This window comes from Platalea leucorodia (assembly GCF_965183815.1).
Source record: "Platalea leucorodia genome assembly, chromosome: 1".
Lineage (NCBI taxonomy): Eukaryota > Metazoa > Chordata > Aves > Pelecaniformes > Threskiornithidae > Platalea > Platalea leucorodia.
In genome coordinates, this window is record NC_138823.1 from 29,796,511 (window position 1) to 29,814,867 (window position 18,357).

Consider the following 18,357-nt stretch of genomic DNA (forward strand, 5'->3'; position numbering starts at 1 on the left):
CTATTACAGAGTATCCTATAAAACTCCTACAAAATGTTTTCTGCAGTTCAAGAGGTTAAATGCCAAGATTGCAAGAAGAGAGAAGCAGCAGCATGTTAGAGAGTTACTAGGGCTAAACATAATGGAGACTCAACTAGATTGGGGCTGGGGGGGGGGGGACACGACACAGCCAGGGAACCACAAAAAAGCCCCCACAGAAATGTGATCAGGGAGGAATGATGAAGAAATGCATTTGGCCATACTGTGCACTATGCCTGGCACTCATGACCCTGTCCTCAATGGGAAAGCACGTAACGAATTTTTTAAAAAAAAAAAAAAAAAAAATTTGTGTGTGGAGGGAGGGTGGACGACCACAGGAATTCCCACCTATAAAGAGCTTCCATTGTCAAAGCATCGGAAAATTAAAAACTTTGTAACTCTTCCCCAACAATATATACACAATATTTCTGTCTTTTTAGATGCTTGTTTTCCTGTATATCCAACTGCAGAAACTCAAGTGAAGTGTCACTAATAACTTACTGAACCTCCTTCAGAGGGAGCAGGTACAAGACAGGCTCTCTGAAAGATCAGCTACAATGACACAAGGTATATACACTTTGGGTTAAGAAACAATTTCTGTCTTCAGAAAATGCTAAAATAGTTAATATTTAGAATATCACAGAAATGTCAGTATTTTCAATTAGTTACTGAAGACACCTTTTCACCCAAACATGAAAGCATCTATAAAAAAATTTTAAGATTAATATATATATTTGAGCATATACTATATTTTCATTTAATGTCTAAGCACATCTTTAATTTTGCATTTAAGGTTTAGGACTACAGAATTAGTTTCTAACAGTCTAGTAGAATCAAAAGTTTCTAGCTATTCTGAGCACATACACTTGAAATCTGTATTTTTATCTATAACATTATTGATCTCATTGTTACACAGCAAGCACCTACAAGTATTACTAGACTATTTTATTAATTTTCACTTCTCTTTATTTTGGTCCGTACTACATTCTCATAGTTTAAGAACCAAAGGAGTAACAAATTATGACACAAATAAGTTTGAATATATCAAATGAAAAATCTTCATGTCCATAATGCCCAAGAGTTTGTTTATTTAGATCACAGTACTGCCTCAGCAAATCAGTTCTCAGTTGTTACTTTCTGGGACAAGAGCTACTAGCCAGTTATAGCAGCAGTACAAACTTCATTTAGATCAAATAACCCCATCTCAGCCAACTGACTTGCATTTGGCAATCCCAGTATAGAATTAAATTTCTGTGTCTTTATATGCACATTCAGACAAAACACAATCATAGCATTAAAATCAAGCCCACATACCCTGGTGGCAAAGGTTCTGTACTGGCATTACCAGGCTGCTGTCTTACAGGTTCTGCAGATGCACTTGAGGTGGAGGAAGATTCCCGTGGTTTTGCTGCATCTGCTGCTACGCTGTTTCTAGCATTAGGTTGAGCACAGTCTGTTGCAGCTGTAGGTTCTAGCCCAGCAGACACAACAGGTAACGGAGAAGTGTGGCTTTCAGAACAACCAGTTGCTTCTGTTGTTGACTGAGGTTCTGCTGTAGTGTTAGTGCAATCTGAAGACATGGGAGCTTCGGCTGAACCTACTGGAGCCTCAGAGACAGAAGAATTACCAGCTTCTGGTGCAGAGACAGATGACTCGCCATTAACTGAGAAATGGGAAATAAGAAGATTTGTGTATCAGAATCTGATGAGATTTACTTTTCAAATGACCAGCTTTTGCAGTAAATGACACAATAGGAATATGTTTAAGTCACACCTATATGCCATAAGCAGCATTTTTATCTAAGATGACAAAAAGTCACAATGTACCTGCCTCAGTTAAAGCTGTAATTAAAACTTACAGTCTGAAAGCCATTCTCTATACTTCCCTGCTGAGGTTATTTCTTAGTTTCTGCATATCTTGGTCAACTCAACATTACACCTTACTCTTTAGATTAGCAAAAGGTACCCATCTGCTTCCCAGAAAACAGTACTGCTTTCTTTGCTTTGAAACTTTGAACTTATATCAACTTCAGAAAAGAATCTTGGTTAGTATGACATGAAAGAAAAATATTAAGAGAGAAATAACTCTATGAAATTTGGAAAACTAAGAGGGAGTTCTTACAGGTGATTTTTTTTTTTTTTTCCTTTTTCAGAGTTGAGGTACAGAACCCTACAATTAAGCAAAAACCACCTGTGTGTGACTTGAAAAAAAAATCCCCCTCCAAAAGCGGGATTAAAATATAAAAATTACTATTTGGCTAATATAACTTACGTAGCTCAATGACTGAAGAAAATAATTTTAGAATCACAAAGTAAATCAATTTCTGTCTTTTAAAGAACAATACAAATGTCATCCAACTCAAGCACGCATAATCTCATAAAAGGTTTAAAGCAGGCATGGATTTAGCAGGAAGAGGGAGCTAAGCAGCTTATTACTCCCAAGCCCACTTGGCCAACACTACATCAATACCAATCATCTGCAGAGCTTAACAGAACAGTATCTCAGCACAAGATCTTGTCTTAGACAAGCGAAATCAGCTATACGGCAGCCCGTAGGACCCCCACTGAAAGTCAAGGCCCTATTAAAAGCAGTGAAACACTACTCACAGTCTTCATTTTCTGCACCACTAATCAACACCAGAAAGTGACAATTCTATTTAAACTCATCAGTTTGTACCTCTTCTAGAGTTGGAACTACTTTTCTACAAGACTAAATACAATATGCAACGTAGACTTCAAATAATTTTCTATCTAACAGCATTTTCTTCCTGTCAGCTTACAATTCTAAGGACTGAGGCCAATACAATTGCTCTATCCTCATAACCTTATTGATACAGATTTGCAAAATGTAACCCTAGACTAGTGCCTATAAAACCCTGTTCCATCATTTTAAAGAGTTCATTTACTTTAATTCTGTATAACATTCTTACAAATAAAATAATAGCTAGATTCTACTTATTACTTGCAATATGTATATAATGTCAGCAATTTCTTGCTTTCCCAGATGGTCAGAAAAGCAGGTCAAAGAATTACAAACAACAAAACTGTCATCAGCAATGTATTTAAATTAGCAAGTCAGTTTCTTTAAGGAATTATCACTGGGCCATAAATATTTTCTTGATATGCATAGTAAGTACGATTTTACAGGCAGCAGCAGATTTGTAAGATGTCTAAAGGCATCGCTTTTTGAACACAATTATTCCAGGGTAATACATCACTACTACTAGCTCACACAAAACACGTTAACTACATTAAGACATGTCACGACTTTATATTATTTCAAGCAAATGTAAAGCATGACAGTAAAAAAAAATCATAACTACAGACAATCCGATCAAGTTTCTTCAAACTTCTGCTTTAACTAGCAACAATTTTACTTAAATAGGAAAAAAGCCAACTGAAATTTCAGCTTTCATTAAAAAAAGCCACTCAATACATACACATGAAAGAGTGAATGGGATTACATAACAGAGTTAGAAGCAAAATAACTGACAAATCATCAGCTCTTTTAGTAAACTGATCTCCAAAACAGATCTATAAAATATTACATCAGCTGATTACCTCACCAATTAGATCTAAAACAGCAATTCTGGCAAGATCACATGAAATTACAATCTTGCTAAGCACAACAGTGAGGGAAAAAAAAAGTCTGTCATCAACAAATGCTGGAGACCTGTTTTATGCCTTCCCCTAAAAAAAGTCTCCACCAACTGGTACAGTAGTTGAAAACTGTTGTATCAATGCCTCAGTGTAAGCTCAGTGATGATTTCATCAATAGTACTATTTGCACAAATCAATTATTTTTGCAATTACCCTAGCCTAATACAGATTTCAAATGGATCTCTGCTGTTGAAGAAAAAGCGAGCAATGCCTATATAATATATATGCCCTCTGGCCTTCAACTGAAAAGAGAAGGTAATCAAATTCAAGTTCTCCAAATAGAGAAAAGCTTCAGAGAAGGCCTAATTTAATTATTACCTTTTAAAGTTCGTAATTGTTTCTGCTGTCTTCCCACCATAGCCACATTTCCCACTCTTTGGACAGTCTGACAGCCTCTGTTCTACTGTTTATTAACAGCTTGCCTACTTCTATTTAAGGTTATCTTTCTCCTCTGCTATCACTGTAATCTCTCTCAAGCAGCTGAGAAAAGGCAGAAAGTGCTTAGAAAGCACAGTCTTTATTAGATGCAAAGTTTTGCCAGAGGAACAAAAAAAAAAAAAAGACTTTCTTTTCCCTTGTTTTACTGTACTGACTGTTAGTTGTAGTCATAATCAAAGTTTTTGCATTTAAGAGAAAAACAAAATTTAGTATTTGACATATCTGTTTTGAAACAACGGGAGGCAAGGAGAGTCTGCAACACATCTCAACTCAAAGCACAGCAGTTCCCTGACAGCACTAAAAATCAGATTTATCTAATGGCAAAAGAAACTTAACTATAGTTACTCAAATTAATTGTGAAAGAAATCTGATTTTTCCTGCAGACCATCAGTAATATGGTTTAGTCATCTGGGACAGAGAAATGGAAGTTTTGGATGCTTTACGTCTTTCTTCATCAGAGAAGAGAACTGATGGGAAAGTATGAAAATTAGTACATTTAAGAATGGATCTACTCCAGAAACATTCATAGCAGTGGACACGCAAGATTATAAATCCAAGCCCAGAAACATCCTTTCAGTATTTTTGAAATCTAACAAAAGATATATAGAAAAAAAAGTGGCTCAACTTCAGATACATTTGAACCAGATAAAAAAGCCTTATGGAACATGTTCTCATAACTCTCCCATTCTTACCAGTGCTGTTGGCAGGCTGAGCTGCAAGTGGTTTTGGTACTGGTGTATTTTTGGGTCTGGCTGCAACGTGAGTAGGAGATGGTGTGCTGTCTCCATTAACAGCTTCTATACAGAATGTATTCTGTACTGCAGAGTTGGAAGGTACTTGATTGTCTATCCCGTTAGAAATGTCACAAGCAGATCTTGGTAAAAATAAAAGATCATTTTAGGTTACAACAAACAACATGTTAAGCAGTTATGCAACTAAACCAAATTCTACACTAAATCACTCTAAAGAGACAAATAAAGAAACAGACCTGAATTCACAACAGTTTTTAACACAATGTTTGCAGCCTGGATGACAGTCAAGTGCAAGACCAAAACAATTAAGGAACAAAAGGCAAATTTTGGTTTTGAGGATTTCAGATACTTAGAACAGATAAGATTTTCCATTTCCACTTCATCTTTTACTTGTAATGACACATTAGCATTGAGTCGGGTAGACTGATGTGCCTGCCACATCTTCCAGAACTGCCTTAGGGACCCTTCCAAAGTGCAGCTATGAGCAGGAAAACTTTTTCTCTCATTAAGAAAGTGGAACGATTGGTTTTGTCTGTCATATCTCCAAGAATTATTCTAGTCATAACATAAGAATGTAACAACACTCTCCCCCAGTAAAAGGAAAATAAGATGAGCTTCTCTATGCATAGGCAGGATGGGACATTGCGAGGACAGATACACATAGGCAGCTCTGTGTTTATAAGGCCACATGGAAACAAATGTAGTGTAAGGGCTTGTGAATGGAAAGTCTGGTTCAATTACACTATTTTTACTTAAATCTATCCCAAAATGCTTAAAGCCACCCACCAGAGACACATATTGTGAAAATTACTTTCAATGCCAACTCCCCATCTTTTCAAGGAGTAGAGGCTAAAAATTAAGAGGTTAAACAGATGACAAAAAATGTGAGAATTGTTAGAAGTCCCACTTTGCAGAGTAAGAAAAGAAGCAGCAGCATTTCCATGCTACCTTACCCAACTCCAAATGAGTAGTATAAACAGAGAATTAAAGTATTATCCCTTTTCAATTCTAAACTACAAACCCAATTTGCTTACTAAAGACATGTATGGAAGCTACCTTAAAATTTGTCTTCATCTCTTAATTTCAAAACTGTAAATCAAAACTACTGGATAGTTGTATGGAAAACTGCTGTAATTGAAATATCAACATCAAGAGCAGAATCCTAGTAAAAGCCACACCTCCAGCAACAACAGCTGAATTAAAACAAATGATTGTGACGACTGTTTCAAAATGGTATGCAGATGTGTTTCAAATCACTTTTAACAGTCCCAAACCTTTCTAATGAAAACTAAGGAGAAGCAACTTTTTATCGTCACTCCCTCATATTGGGCACCCATAGGGGAACAAACATCCACATATTCAAAAAAAGAATCAAGTTGAGCATACAAGGACAAATATGTCCCTGTCACTCAAATGCATAGCAACTGTATGTTTTTGCACTCCAGCGTGTGTCAAGAACTTAAATGGCAAGGGGTTCACTGCCAGGTAACTGAGCAGGCCAGTAACATTAAATTGATCTGAATGTTGACCTATTTGACTCACTCGTGGTGAGGGGGCAAAAAACCTACTCCTACTTCTCTCCAGGCAGTCCTTGAGCTGGTATAAAGATAGAGAAGCCAAAAATGAAGCTCTAAATTGATCCCAAAGCCTTTTTCTTGCCACTTCAGGTTGAAGCATGCAAAACCTTTGCCTCAGTGTTCTGAATACTGCTTCCTAAACTCAATACAAGTCTCTTAAACAAATTCCTGATCACGACCTTAAAAAGGAACTGGGTGAGGGGGAAGTAATTTAGGCTTTTTTTCCTTCTTTCTTCCATTCAGATGGTACACTGCAACAAGTTGGTAGAGATGAATAGAAAAGGTTCTTAATCAGCAGAAAAAAACAAACAGAATAAGTACACAAACCCACACTGAACCACTGCTTCCCTAATCTCTGCTGCAGCATTTAGACGACTTCCAAGCAGTTGAATTTTTATGTTCAGAGGGCTACACATCCAAAAGGCAATGATAAAGTAGTGGACAGCTGACTCTACCAGCACAGGAAGAGCAGAGTTGTAAATTTAATTCTTCTCAAGCTAAATTATGTAATTATCATACAGGTAATGTTTCTAAAACCTGTGGTAACATAATTTAGGCCTTGACAGTTAAAATCTATCCCCTTAAAAAAAAATTTAACAAAAACAAAACAACAAAGCACAAACAACCCAAACATTTCAACTGATAAATTTGCTAATATACTTCAGATAGCATAAAACACAAAAATAAATTCCAACCTGGATGTACTTCTTGCTGAAGCATCTCTGCTGTCATGCACAGCCTCGCCATTTTGCTGAACTTCTACTGAACAGTAAGAAACAAATTCAACAGAAATATTCTATCTGTTTGAAATCTTAATGAAAATATTACCATCTGATTTAATTATTTTAACTTACTGGTTGCTGATGAACCGAGATTTGTAAGAGATTCTTGTTCAACAACCAAACCATCTAGCACAACTGTCAGTTCACCTGTTTGCACCATGCCACTCTTGTTTTCCAGAGAGAGTTTCAACTGTTCTTTCACCTTCTCCACTAAAAATGGAGTTGGGGTGGGTAGGGGGAGAGAAGGAGAGAAGGGGTAAAGGAAAGATTAAATTCTAAACAACATTAAAAGAGATTTTCAGCACAAAAATGGGATATACGTATTTAATTGTAAAAAACTGAACATGAGAGAGATTCAGATGATTCAAATCAACATAGAAATCACTAAGGAGCTGTGTAAATTTACATCTGCTGTGGGTAAAAGCACAGTTTATTGTAAAAATAAACTGGTCATTTATATAGCGTATTCTATAGGTATGCTACAGGATCCACATAGTTTCAGTACTTAGTTGTTAATGATTTCCCGGGTTTGCTATTTCTACTAAGCGCTTTTGAAATTATGCACTACTTACATAACATGGGAAGGCTTAAAGTCAAACAACTTCTGCACTACACATCTGAATATTACAAGTCACAGGGAACCTCATTCTACGACCAGAGCTTATGTTCATTTCTCATATCACCTTCCAAAACTAATTCTAAGAGACCACTGAAAAGAACATCACTTTGAGGAAGAACTAACTGCAAAGACTGCATAGAGTCCTTCCTCATTTCTTAAAATTATTTTTAGTAAATCCTTCCTGGCATTTTCATAGATCCCAACTCCAAGGATTAAACAGTAACAGAGAGGATACCTCAAGTAACCAAAAATTAAATCAGAAACTATTTTCATCAAAAGAAATTTTGAGATAATTGAGATATGCAAAAAACCGTGTACATGGTGCAGTAAAAGAATTCAATATGACTGATAATTAATGCACACATTTGTAGAGAGACATATATAATCCAGAGGTAAAACATGCTGTGGAAGCTGTGTAATTCTCTCTAAATCAACTATTACTAGTACAGCAGTAAAAGCTACATGTTATAAATCCAAACACAGTCAGCTATGAGTTCACATTAATCAGGTTAAAATGGTTAAGGCCTTTTAGTATTTGCGGTCTCAGATTAAAAGATTAATGTTTCAAAATATACCACTGTATTTCCCTCGTATGATAGCATTTCAAGCTAAAGTTAAAGCTCACTGTGCACTTCTATGCATTAAACTAGCATTGCCTTATTTTTTTCATTCTTAACATATATCATAAATGAACAATAAACGTGAAAACAGGGAAGGCTACCATAAGCTATTGCCAGATACTCCCAAGCTGTTACTTTAAAGAGCAGGTTCAACAGTGTAGTTGGGCAGCACTTACTAGCAGTCACTGCTATATTACAATGGATTTCAAAATATTTTAAATCGCTGGAGCAAGCACAAAGCTCCCAAATCTGCAGAATTACTGATTTAGCAATTTGCATTTTGGAAAATGGTACTACCTGAAAGAAGAGAAAGAAGAAACTAGCCTACCACTGAGTTGTTAAATTAACATATTTATACATCATCATTTCTGCAAAGAGTGACTGGTTTAGCCTCTGCTATTTTAACAGGTTATCTCCTCAAACCAGATCAACAGTTGGCTGTATTCCAGCTGAGCTGGCAAGAAAGCTGGAAGGGGTGTGGGCAGCAATTCAATACTGGTGGTGGTTAGCAAGAGAAAGTAACAGCACTAATCTAAAGTTTCTGCATTTACAGAACTTCTTCAGTAAAGAGCCTTTCAAGTGCTGCATTTTAGATTAGGTATCAATAACTGAACAACTGAAGGATACCAACCAAATTATTCTACTACTGAACTATTGGATAATCTGGTGTGTGTCAAACTGCTGACTTGCCCAAATCAGAAACACTGCGCATGAATTACTTTTGGTGCAATGTACAGCTAACTCAGTCAACCATTCCCTGAAAGAATTTGCCAAGTTGTTGGATCCTACGTCCCCTGGCTCTATAGTAATAAAATATTAACTATTTTCTTAGAAATAGTTAAAATATTAACTATTTTCTTTGCTATCATTATTACAACCCAGTTTCTTCTGATACAGTTTTTTTTAATTTAAAACAGAAGCAATTTTTCTGCTTAACTATGGAATCTTGGGCAGAATCTTTATAATACTGCTGAAGAAACCCCACTTGATTTTGGATTCTGTTTCAATTTTCTGTAGGAATCAGAAAAATGAAGCTTTTTTTCAGCTCTCCCTTTCCCCCACCTCCTTAAACAGAGCTCTCAGGTTTGTATATCTAACTTGTGAGAAAGGTTAGAGATTGGTTTAGCTGGAATTCTACTGCCACTCTGGAGTGGAATTTAAAGTGTGGATTCACCATCTTCTTGTACTAATGAAAAAAAATTTAAAAAGCAAATTAGATAAAGAAGACCTGTTTTAATTCTATTAAAGACAATTAAAATTAGAAGTTACATAGAACATAACAATCTCTAATGTACTAAAAGGAAGTTCTCAATTGTTTCATTAATCAGTGGTTCCTACTGCTCTCTGGGTAGCTAAATTATGAGGAAAAAGTACCCAGCCTTTCTATTAGCGATTCCAGAGAAGGAAAACATGAAAAATTACTTAGATGGCTTTTCTGAAAGTTTAGACTTTTTTTTTTTTTTACCAAGTCTAAAACAGATCTTCTAGCAAATTAGTTACTAGTTTGCCACAAAACATTGTATTTAATCACTTCTGCTTTTACTTAATTTGTAGTAACACATACTCTAATGTTTGTTTCAAAATTATTATATCCCATTGTTACATTTAAATTGCTCTCGATAGCACAGACATCTCTAGAAGAGACAAGTAAAGACATCAACTGAAAGTCAGTTGTAATTACATGTATAGTTAGTAGTCTGGTTGCCAGTTTCATATATACATTAGTAATTATAATTCTACTTTACTCAAAATATCCTTCATGATAACTTACATTTTCTATTGTGTATTTCCAGAGCTTGTCTCAAGTCTACAGTGGCTCTTCCTAATAAAGCATCTGCTTTTAAAGTGTGATGGCTCCACACTCTAAATTCCAGCGTAGTCTGTGGAGTCACATTCCTGCACATAAAATACATTCTTTTAAAAAATATATACAGATTTTAAAGTATTCGTTCTTGTTATTAGGAATATTTGAACTTAATTCACTTTCTCATATTTATTGTATTTCTTGATACTAATTAGCCAAAAGAAGTTTTTGTACTGCAAGGGGAAATTTTTAACTAAGAACTGCAAACACTATGATATTTATACTTAAGATGAAACTTAAAGTGCATTGCTACGATAGCGTAAGGAATTTGAGGAGTATCAGAATAACCTGCACTAAGCTCAAATCTCAATTATACAAAACATATCTTACTTTATTTATGAAAGACATATCTTCCTTATTCCTCACTACTCCAGAATTCTAACTAAAAACTCACATTATGAAATGTGGAGGAAAAAGTGGTAAGTATATTTGTCTGTCACCAGAAAGAAAAATACTAAATATTTTAGAAAAAGGAAAAAGCAACCAATCAGCTACTTGCAAGCAGGAAGAACCCACTTAATAGGTGTCAGCTTGCCATGAACGTGTTGATAAAACATTATTTGTGAATCCACAAATATATATAAAACCATAATGCATACTCACAGAAATCAGAGGGGAAAAAATCAAATGATGAAGCTAAAGTAAAAATTGGAGGGAAGCAGAAAAGTAAAGGACCCAATTACAGTAATATAATGATAACCTTTGGCAGTGATCTCTCCCCTGCTCAAGAAGGAAAACGGGAAGCTATGCTAGGTCCTGGAGAGTAAGTTTTGTAGTACAGGGTCTAGTACTGCAAGAGTGCTCCTGGCTGCGAAAAATGGAGTAAAATCACTGTACAGCAAAAGGTCAAAGGCCACATATCCATCCATATTGGATACAGAAAGTTATATCAGCATTGATGAAAACAATACTAAAAACAACCCCCACCCTCCCAACAACAGGGCTAGCTTTATAGTCACTTGAACATGTTGGACAATGTGGATCATTTTTGCTGAAACCCATGAGCAAATATTTTTTTTTTGCATTTTGAATGGGCTGCCTTCTAATGGAAGTCTTACTAAAAGACCAGCTCAACAAAGAAAAGAAAAGAAAAAAAACCCACCTACCCACAGAGAATATATTGCTGGTGCTCATACAGACCCATAAAAGTGAGGGGAATTTGGTAAGCCAGAGATTTCACTTAACCTCAAATAGACTGGGCAACTGAAGGAACAATACCATTCCAATAGCCAGAGGAAGAGGCAGCCAGAATACCTTTTATATATATATATATATATATATAAGGGTAAGATCCTAAGTTAGTAATACTAATGATGGAATGAGTCTGTTTGGCAGTACTGTGCATGCCAAATTACCTCATTTCTATCAGCTCACCAAATCCCGCCAAATCAAACCTGCCTCCTCAACAGAAACTCTGGTATCTGTGAATATACTGATAGCTCCGTACTTGTGCTAGTAATAACTCCTGGAAGTCATCGTCAGGTCCCAGACTATATTATTCTCTTTTGCAATATTGCAAAGGGCTAATACGCTCTACTAAACCTGAAACATTGAGAAATGTGGCACAGGAATACCCTACTTGCTTCAGCCCAAGTCTGTAGTTAATAAGTAAGTGCTCCCAAGCAAACCGTTCCCTAAAGCTAGGTATGTTGTACCACTCTCCACTCTCCAGCACTCTTAGTTATAGGAACCTGGCATGGTTCCTACTACTAACAAAGCTGGCTATTGCACAAAGATAGGTCAGATGCTGTAAAATGTACTGGCCCATGCTCAATGCCACTTGACAGTAGCTATGCTGTTTCCAGACCCAAATCTGAAGCAGTACAATCTTGCTTGTATAATAATGCATCCTAGCCAACTGCACAGTGCAAGATTGCGAGCTCTTCACAGAGTCATACTCAGGTGTATCTACACCTGTAGCACAGTTAAACCAAATTAAGCCACAAGAAAATTAAAAAGGTCAAATGTTAGGATAAGTTGCAAGGTCACTTTGCAGTGAACTGTTTCTGTGTGTGTATCCCTTCATTAGGAAATTTACAGGAAAAAGCAACCTTCCTCATAACTACTACTTATCCAGCTGAGATTTTTTTCCTTTTAAAGTTGAGAATGACTTGGTTACAATTAGTAACATCTTCTAGAGAGGAATCTTAAACTTGAATGGTCCACAGTGATAACAAATATCAAGAGTATATCATATTTAGCAACTGTATGCAAGGAACACTCTCTGTCCAAAAAAATATTCTCAAAACATTTTAAGAATTGAGAAAAAAAAATCATTTGAGATAAGTATCATCTTATGTCTGCATTTAGTCATCAACAGCCAGAGAAAACTATGTAGGCAGCCAAGCTTAGTAAATATTTGCCTGCAATGTCTGCCTAATAAATAGTATTAAACAACCAAAAAAATCTACTTACACTGTCAGCTGCTCATCCCATTTTGGATTTGAAGAACTACTTGATTTTGCTGTTTTCTTAATTTCTCCATCTGCAGTTAATTCAGTGTAGAAAGTTGTTCCAAACCAATTCTTTTTCCGTTTCAGTTTGGCACTAGAAACTAATAAAATACATTGCTTTATCTAGAACAGCATACTGTTGCTGAAGAACAGAAAATGTACTGCCTACACAATGTATGAAACACAGCACGGCAATGTTATTGCTCACCTTTTCTACTTCTGCTGAACATAAAGAGGTCAATACTAAAATGGCAGCTTTTATTTTCAAAAGCTACTTTGTCAGATAGTTGAAACCAAGTGTGACATATTCTCTTCACCACGTACTGGCAGGATGGGTTGGAGAGACAGCACAACAATTATTTTAGGGATAAACACTGAAAATCATGTGGGTTCTTTTGTTTATTTTCTCATTGTTCTTCCTACTCTTCCCTTAACTGAAAAACATCTAAGTATGATACATCTGAGAGATTATCAGGCAGACTTTTTTTTTTTTAAATTATATGTAGTTATGAAAGCATATGCAGTTTAGGCCTATTTCAAAATGTCCCTGTATAGCAAAGCCTGCATACAGAGCTTCATTTCCTTGGCCTGCATTATGTGTGTGGTTAACCTGTGGTTTAGCACATCAGTTTGTTAAAAGAAATCAACTCTCAAATTTCCCCTATTTAAACAGCTTTGCAGATGAACTTAAAGTTTCAGCTAAATATTCAACAATTAAGAAATAGCAAATGACCAAAGAAGCTATTTTTTACCTCCGAATCACTGGTGAGGTCCTCAGTGCTCCTGAACATAAATCTGTTCTCCCACTTCCTCATCCAGCTGAGGAAGTCACTATAAAAAACAACAGCAGCCTAACTGCCAACATTTTAAATCCTATTTCAGGCAGATGTTGTCTTCAGAAGACCACATCAATAGACTCACAGCTGTACCTACCTGCTGACTATGCCTTCTCCCTCATTCCTCCCACACTTCAGTGTGATTCTCTTTCCCTTCACTTCCAAACTAAAGCAAAGCTGAGTATTTTCAGCCACGTAGAAATAAAACTTCCCTGTTATTTTTCTGTATGGTACTTGTTAACTCAAAAATAAGTGGAAGTTAATTAAACTGTGTGAAAGGGAGACAAAAAAGGTCTGTCATTTATTTCTGGATTACAGTATTCTGAGATGTATACATTAGTTACTTAGAAGTTAGCGGGATGCCAGCATCCAAGATTCTAAAAGCATTAGCCAGACTTAATTTCAGTTAAAAGGTGCACACCTAAGTCCCTCACATTTGTAAAGTCCAGTCTAAGTCATGCGTCATGTGTCATAAAAAGGAACTGCAGCCTTGATAATGATGAAAGATTAAATGTGTAAGACTAAAACCATAATTCCACACATGGGTCATATTTGTTCATCTAAAATCTTGATCAATTTTTAGGCTTTAACAACCTCTACTTCTTCCACATTTTCTTCTTCCATATTTTGCTTTCCAAAAGCAACTGCAACATTTGTTAAAATATACATATTTAGTTATAATATTCAAGCTTCCTTTTAGTTTCCTGCCTTTTATCTGATTATGTTTTAAGTCATTAAGTTTTGAGTCCCCAAACATGAAAGGAGACCATTATTATTTTTTGGTTAGGACTGCTTTTAAAAAAAATTAGGAGTAAGTAATAAATACTAGCAAAAGACTTCAAAAAGAACTAACAAGAAAAGATATCTCACCAAGTATATTTGTAAAAATACTGATGGCAAAACTTGTTGGCAACATGCTGTTAACTGTCCAAACTTGAACAAGTCACCACTCCCTATGAATTTCCTTGTCTACAAAAGGAGTATATGCTACTGGCTGCCTTTATAAAAGGGCTTTTTAAGTATAGTTCTTGAAATAGAAGTCTAGATTCTACAGCAGCATAAACTAATCTGAGCACAAACCAGTGTAGGTCAGCAATACTACAGTCCCACACTCCTGTGTCTCCCACTTCTTTCCCTGTACTGCCACTGGCGTTCCTCTGATCCTGCAATAAAGACTGTTTAGAGAACTAAACCTTCAGAAAACTAACCCTAAAAATTGTATGGATTTTCTTCCACTTTGATCCTTGAACCAGATCTCTCGAAGTCAAGAGAAGCTCCAGTGCCAGAAAAATACAAGACTACTTACATAAGGAGCAGTACAGTACAGGACATCAAAATGATCATTTCTGCATACACAGATCTGGAGTGACAGGTCATTTGTGTAACTCACTTTGTTACAGTTATATATATTCAATCTACAGGTGGCTCCATCTATGCTATTAATTATTGCCAGTTTTGATGATTCATCACGTTGTCAAGTTATGTGATCCTTACACAACGTTAATCAGTTATAAGGTTCCTCTCTTATCTAATTTGATAAAATATCCATTTTGGGGACTCTCCAACGATGTATTTTTTCTCAGATAACCTGGCCATCTTTGGACCATCCAGCACGATGTATCTTTCTTGAGATGCAGCTTTCTTTAAAACATGGTATCTTACTCATGTTTTTTCCCAATTTTATTCAAGATGGCCTTAATAAATTCTTGGTCATGCATTCATTCTTACTTCAGGGTTCCCAGATTTCTCAGGATCCCTGGAAAGTTCAAGTTATTCATCAATGGTAAAATAATACTTATATATATACGTACACACACATACATTTATGTGTATATATATTTATGCACAATACTACTTGCTGGTAACATTTCCACTTTTAACTACTGAAACACTGTCACAATTAGCTATCAAACTTGTTTACCTAGATGCATTTTGCTTATCTTCAGACTACAACAAGTCTTTGTTCTGCTCTGCCATCCCACAGAAAGAGCAGCTAAGACTGACACCAATTGTCACATCCCTAACCAGTTCTTATCCATGAGAAGCAAAATGCACAACCTACTTGCCCTGCTCAACATCTACTGAAAAAAGTGTCCCCAACACAATCAGAAATTCTGAGAATTGCTTGTAGCCCACTGTGTTTCCCTTCCAGCAGATATTGGGATGGCTGAATTCTGCCTCCAACTATGCAAACCAGCACAGCAAAAAGAAAAAAGTAAACAGTCACAAAATGCAACACAGTAAATTCGAATGGGAAAGAAGGAAAAACATTTTCACAGTGATGCGGTTTATCACCAGAATAAGCTGCCCAGGAAAGTTGGTAATCTACAGCCTTTGAGATACTGAAAATTCAACTGGACAATACCCTGAGCAGCCTGATCCAGCTCCAAAGGTAGCCCTGCGTTCAGTAGAAGAATGAACTAGGAAATTCCCAAAGGTCCCTTCCAACCTAAATTATTCCATATGTCTGTGTAATCCAACCTGCTGCTCTAAGGATAATACAGGATACCTGTATTATTCTCAACAGATGTTTACCTGATATGTAATCAAGACCTTTATCTTCTGAAGGGCTAGCAGATTTTGTGATCTCCTCCAGTTCTTCTCCAGCTTCACTATAACATTGCATCCATTTGCAGCTTGGGGTTCACTACAACCGCCCACCTTTTTTGTAGAATTTCAATAATATGCATTCCCTCTACAGAATTTGTGCCAGTAATCACTTGTTCCCAAGAAAAATTCCTTACATTTGTCCCTACTGTTGTATTGAATCTCATTTTTTTTCTAATTTAAAGACATCATTAAACCCTGTCATCTGACTGTATTACCTCTACCTAGCTTCAATTCATCTACATATATTACAGTCATATTCTTAACTGTAACATTCAAGTTATTAATTAAAATATTAATTATACTAATCCATTTTTACACTCATTTCAAAGATTGCTTTTTTAGAATACATACATTTTCCTGTAAAAATCACCATGATACAAATCACTACTTGCCTGTTACTTGCATCTGTAATCTTCCATTATGGTTGTTACTTGTATCAGATCTTGGTGAGGCTGTGGCCATGTCAGAGGTTTAGGCTTTAGCCTAAAAAAAAGGCACACAGGTAACTTATTAAAAAGTACTTATCTCTGCATGTCAGTTGCAACTATTAAATAAAATGTTACTTAGGTATGGCAGAATGCATTATTTCATAACACCAGTTAAAAAAAAAAAAAAAAAAAAACAATTACTTTGGAAATTTGTCCCACATTAGCTTTGAGGATGCCAAGACACTTCAGTAATGCATATATTTATATAGTTTAGAACAACTGTGTAAGGCAAGAAAAAAAATTCAGCTGTGATATATCAATCTCTCAATCTATCTCCAGAAGGTATGCTTATGGTCTGACTTCAGATGAGCTAAGCACCAAGAACTTCAAATGAACAAAACATCTGAAACATTTACATGGTTGAAAATCAAGCTGTCCTCAGAACGATACACTCTAGCAATAACGCCAGTGATTCAGACAGCAAACATTTGAATTCTATCCCTAGATCTGCAATCACCTTTCTATACTACTGTTGTCCACCCACAAGTCACTTCCCTCATCTATTGAGACAGTAAGCACTTTACAAGGACCACCCCATCTTATGATTCGGTGACTAAAATAGTGTGGCTCTGATCTTAGCTGGGGCACCCCAGCACTTCAAGCAAGTGCAGACAACATCACTCCCATCTTCCTGAATTACTACACCTGAAACAAAGCTCCAAGTAAAATATTCTCTGTTTCTATCAGACAACTATTTTTCATGAGAAAAGAATATGTACATTTATAGTACACTTTCCATGATCTGGATTAAATTCCATATATTTATTTCTGTTAACATTAATTTTTATCAATAATAATATTGGAACAGTTGTCACCAAACCTTTTTGATCGTGCACCTCTATCAGTAAAAAATTTTTGAGCATGCACCCCCAATGCGTATATTTATTTATAAGTTATATACATGTACTACTGTGCTAATATATTCTGTACATTAGAAAACATAAAATAGAAATTAAAAAGGATGAGATAAAGATGAAATAGACATGAAATAAACAGTATTTTTAATTAATTTTTATGACTAATGGAACAAAAAACTTTTTTGCTCTCACTACAAAAATTATTAATATTTTTTGAGAGAGAGCCATGTGATTGAATACGCTTCATGATTTTTTAAAATGTTGGCTTAACACTTTGTAATACAGTGATTTGAAGATCTGGTTCTAAATTCAGTTTATTTCAATACTTGGTTTTAATGGCTGTCATAGCTGTAAAAGGCAATTTACAAAGATATGTACATCCAAATGAAAGTGCATCACTGGCTGCACTTACTAAATCATGTTACTCATTTTTCATTCCCATCCACTAATTATACAAGGTTTTTCTTGAAATTTGGCCAGTAAATTTCCATCTTCCCTGATATCAATCAGTTGTTATTGCAAACTAATGGAAGGTGTTGCAGTATTATATTTTTAACAAATGGGTTCAAAATCACCTGAAACTCTTCATTTGGAAGACTCTTAAACAGGTGAGGAAATTCTGTTTCCAAGTTTAAGTGTACAGATATGAGAGTTTTTATAGAAGACACACATCTTTTCTGGCAACAAAATCACACAATGATGGAAACATTTCCAAACATCCATTTTCAAAATGCTCTCTCCATAGCACGAGTTTCTTTCAAAAAGCAGTCACCTTCTTGCTCAT

At 35.7% G+C, this 18,357-nt stretch overlaps 1 protein-coding gene across 7 annotated transcripts in view; it reads right to left on the reverse strand.

The window, feature by feature from the left end:
* WWP1 (WW domain containing E3 ubiquitin protein ligase 1) overlaps window positions 1-18,357 on the reverse strand; it is a 65,862-nt gene that overhangs the window by 20,611 nt on the left and 26,894 nt on the right. The window contains exons 2-8 of one of the 7 annotated variants that reach the window (XM_082319850.1): window positions 16,621-16,711; window positions 12,745-12,883; window positions 10,237-10,361; window positions 7,374-7,436; window positions 7,140-7,203; window positions 4,808-4,989; window positions 1,333-1,681 (exon numbers count right to left, since the gene is read on the reverse strand). In XM_082319850.1, coding sequence (XP_082175976.1) covers window positions 1,333-1,681; window positions 4,808-4,989; window positions 7,140-7,203; window positions 7,374-7,436; window positions 10,237-10,361; window positions 12,745-12,883; window positions 16,621-16,690 — 992 coding nt within the window. In that variant the 5' untranslated portion in view covers window positions 16,691-16,711. Of the gene's footprint in view, window positions 1-1,332; window positions 1,682-4,807; window positions 4,990-7,139; window positions 7,207-7,298; window positions 7,437-10,236; window positions 10,362-12,744; window positions 12,884-12,990; window positions 13,529-16,620; window positions 16,712-18,357 lie in introns of those variants that run through there. The other 6 variants (XM_082319848.1, XM_082319847.1, XM_082319849.1 and 3 more) reach the window with 6 other exon arrangements.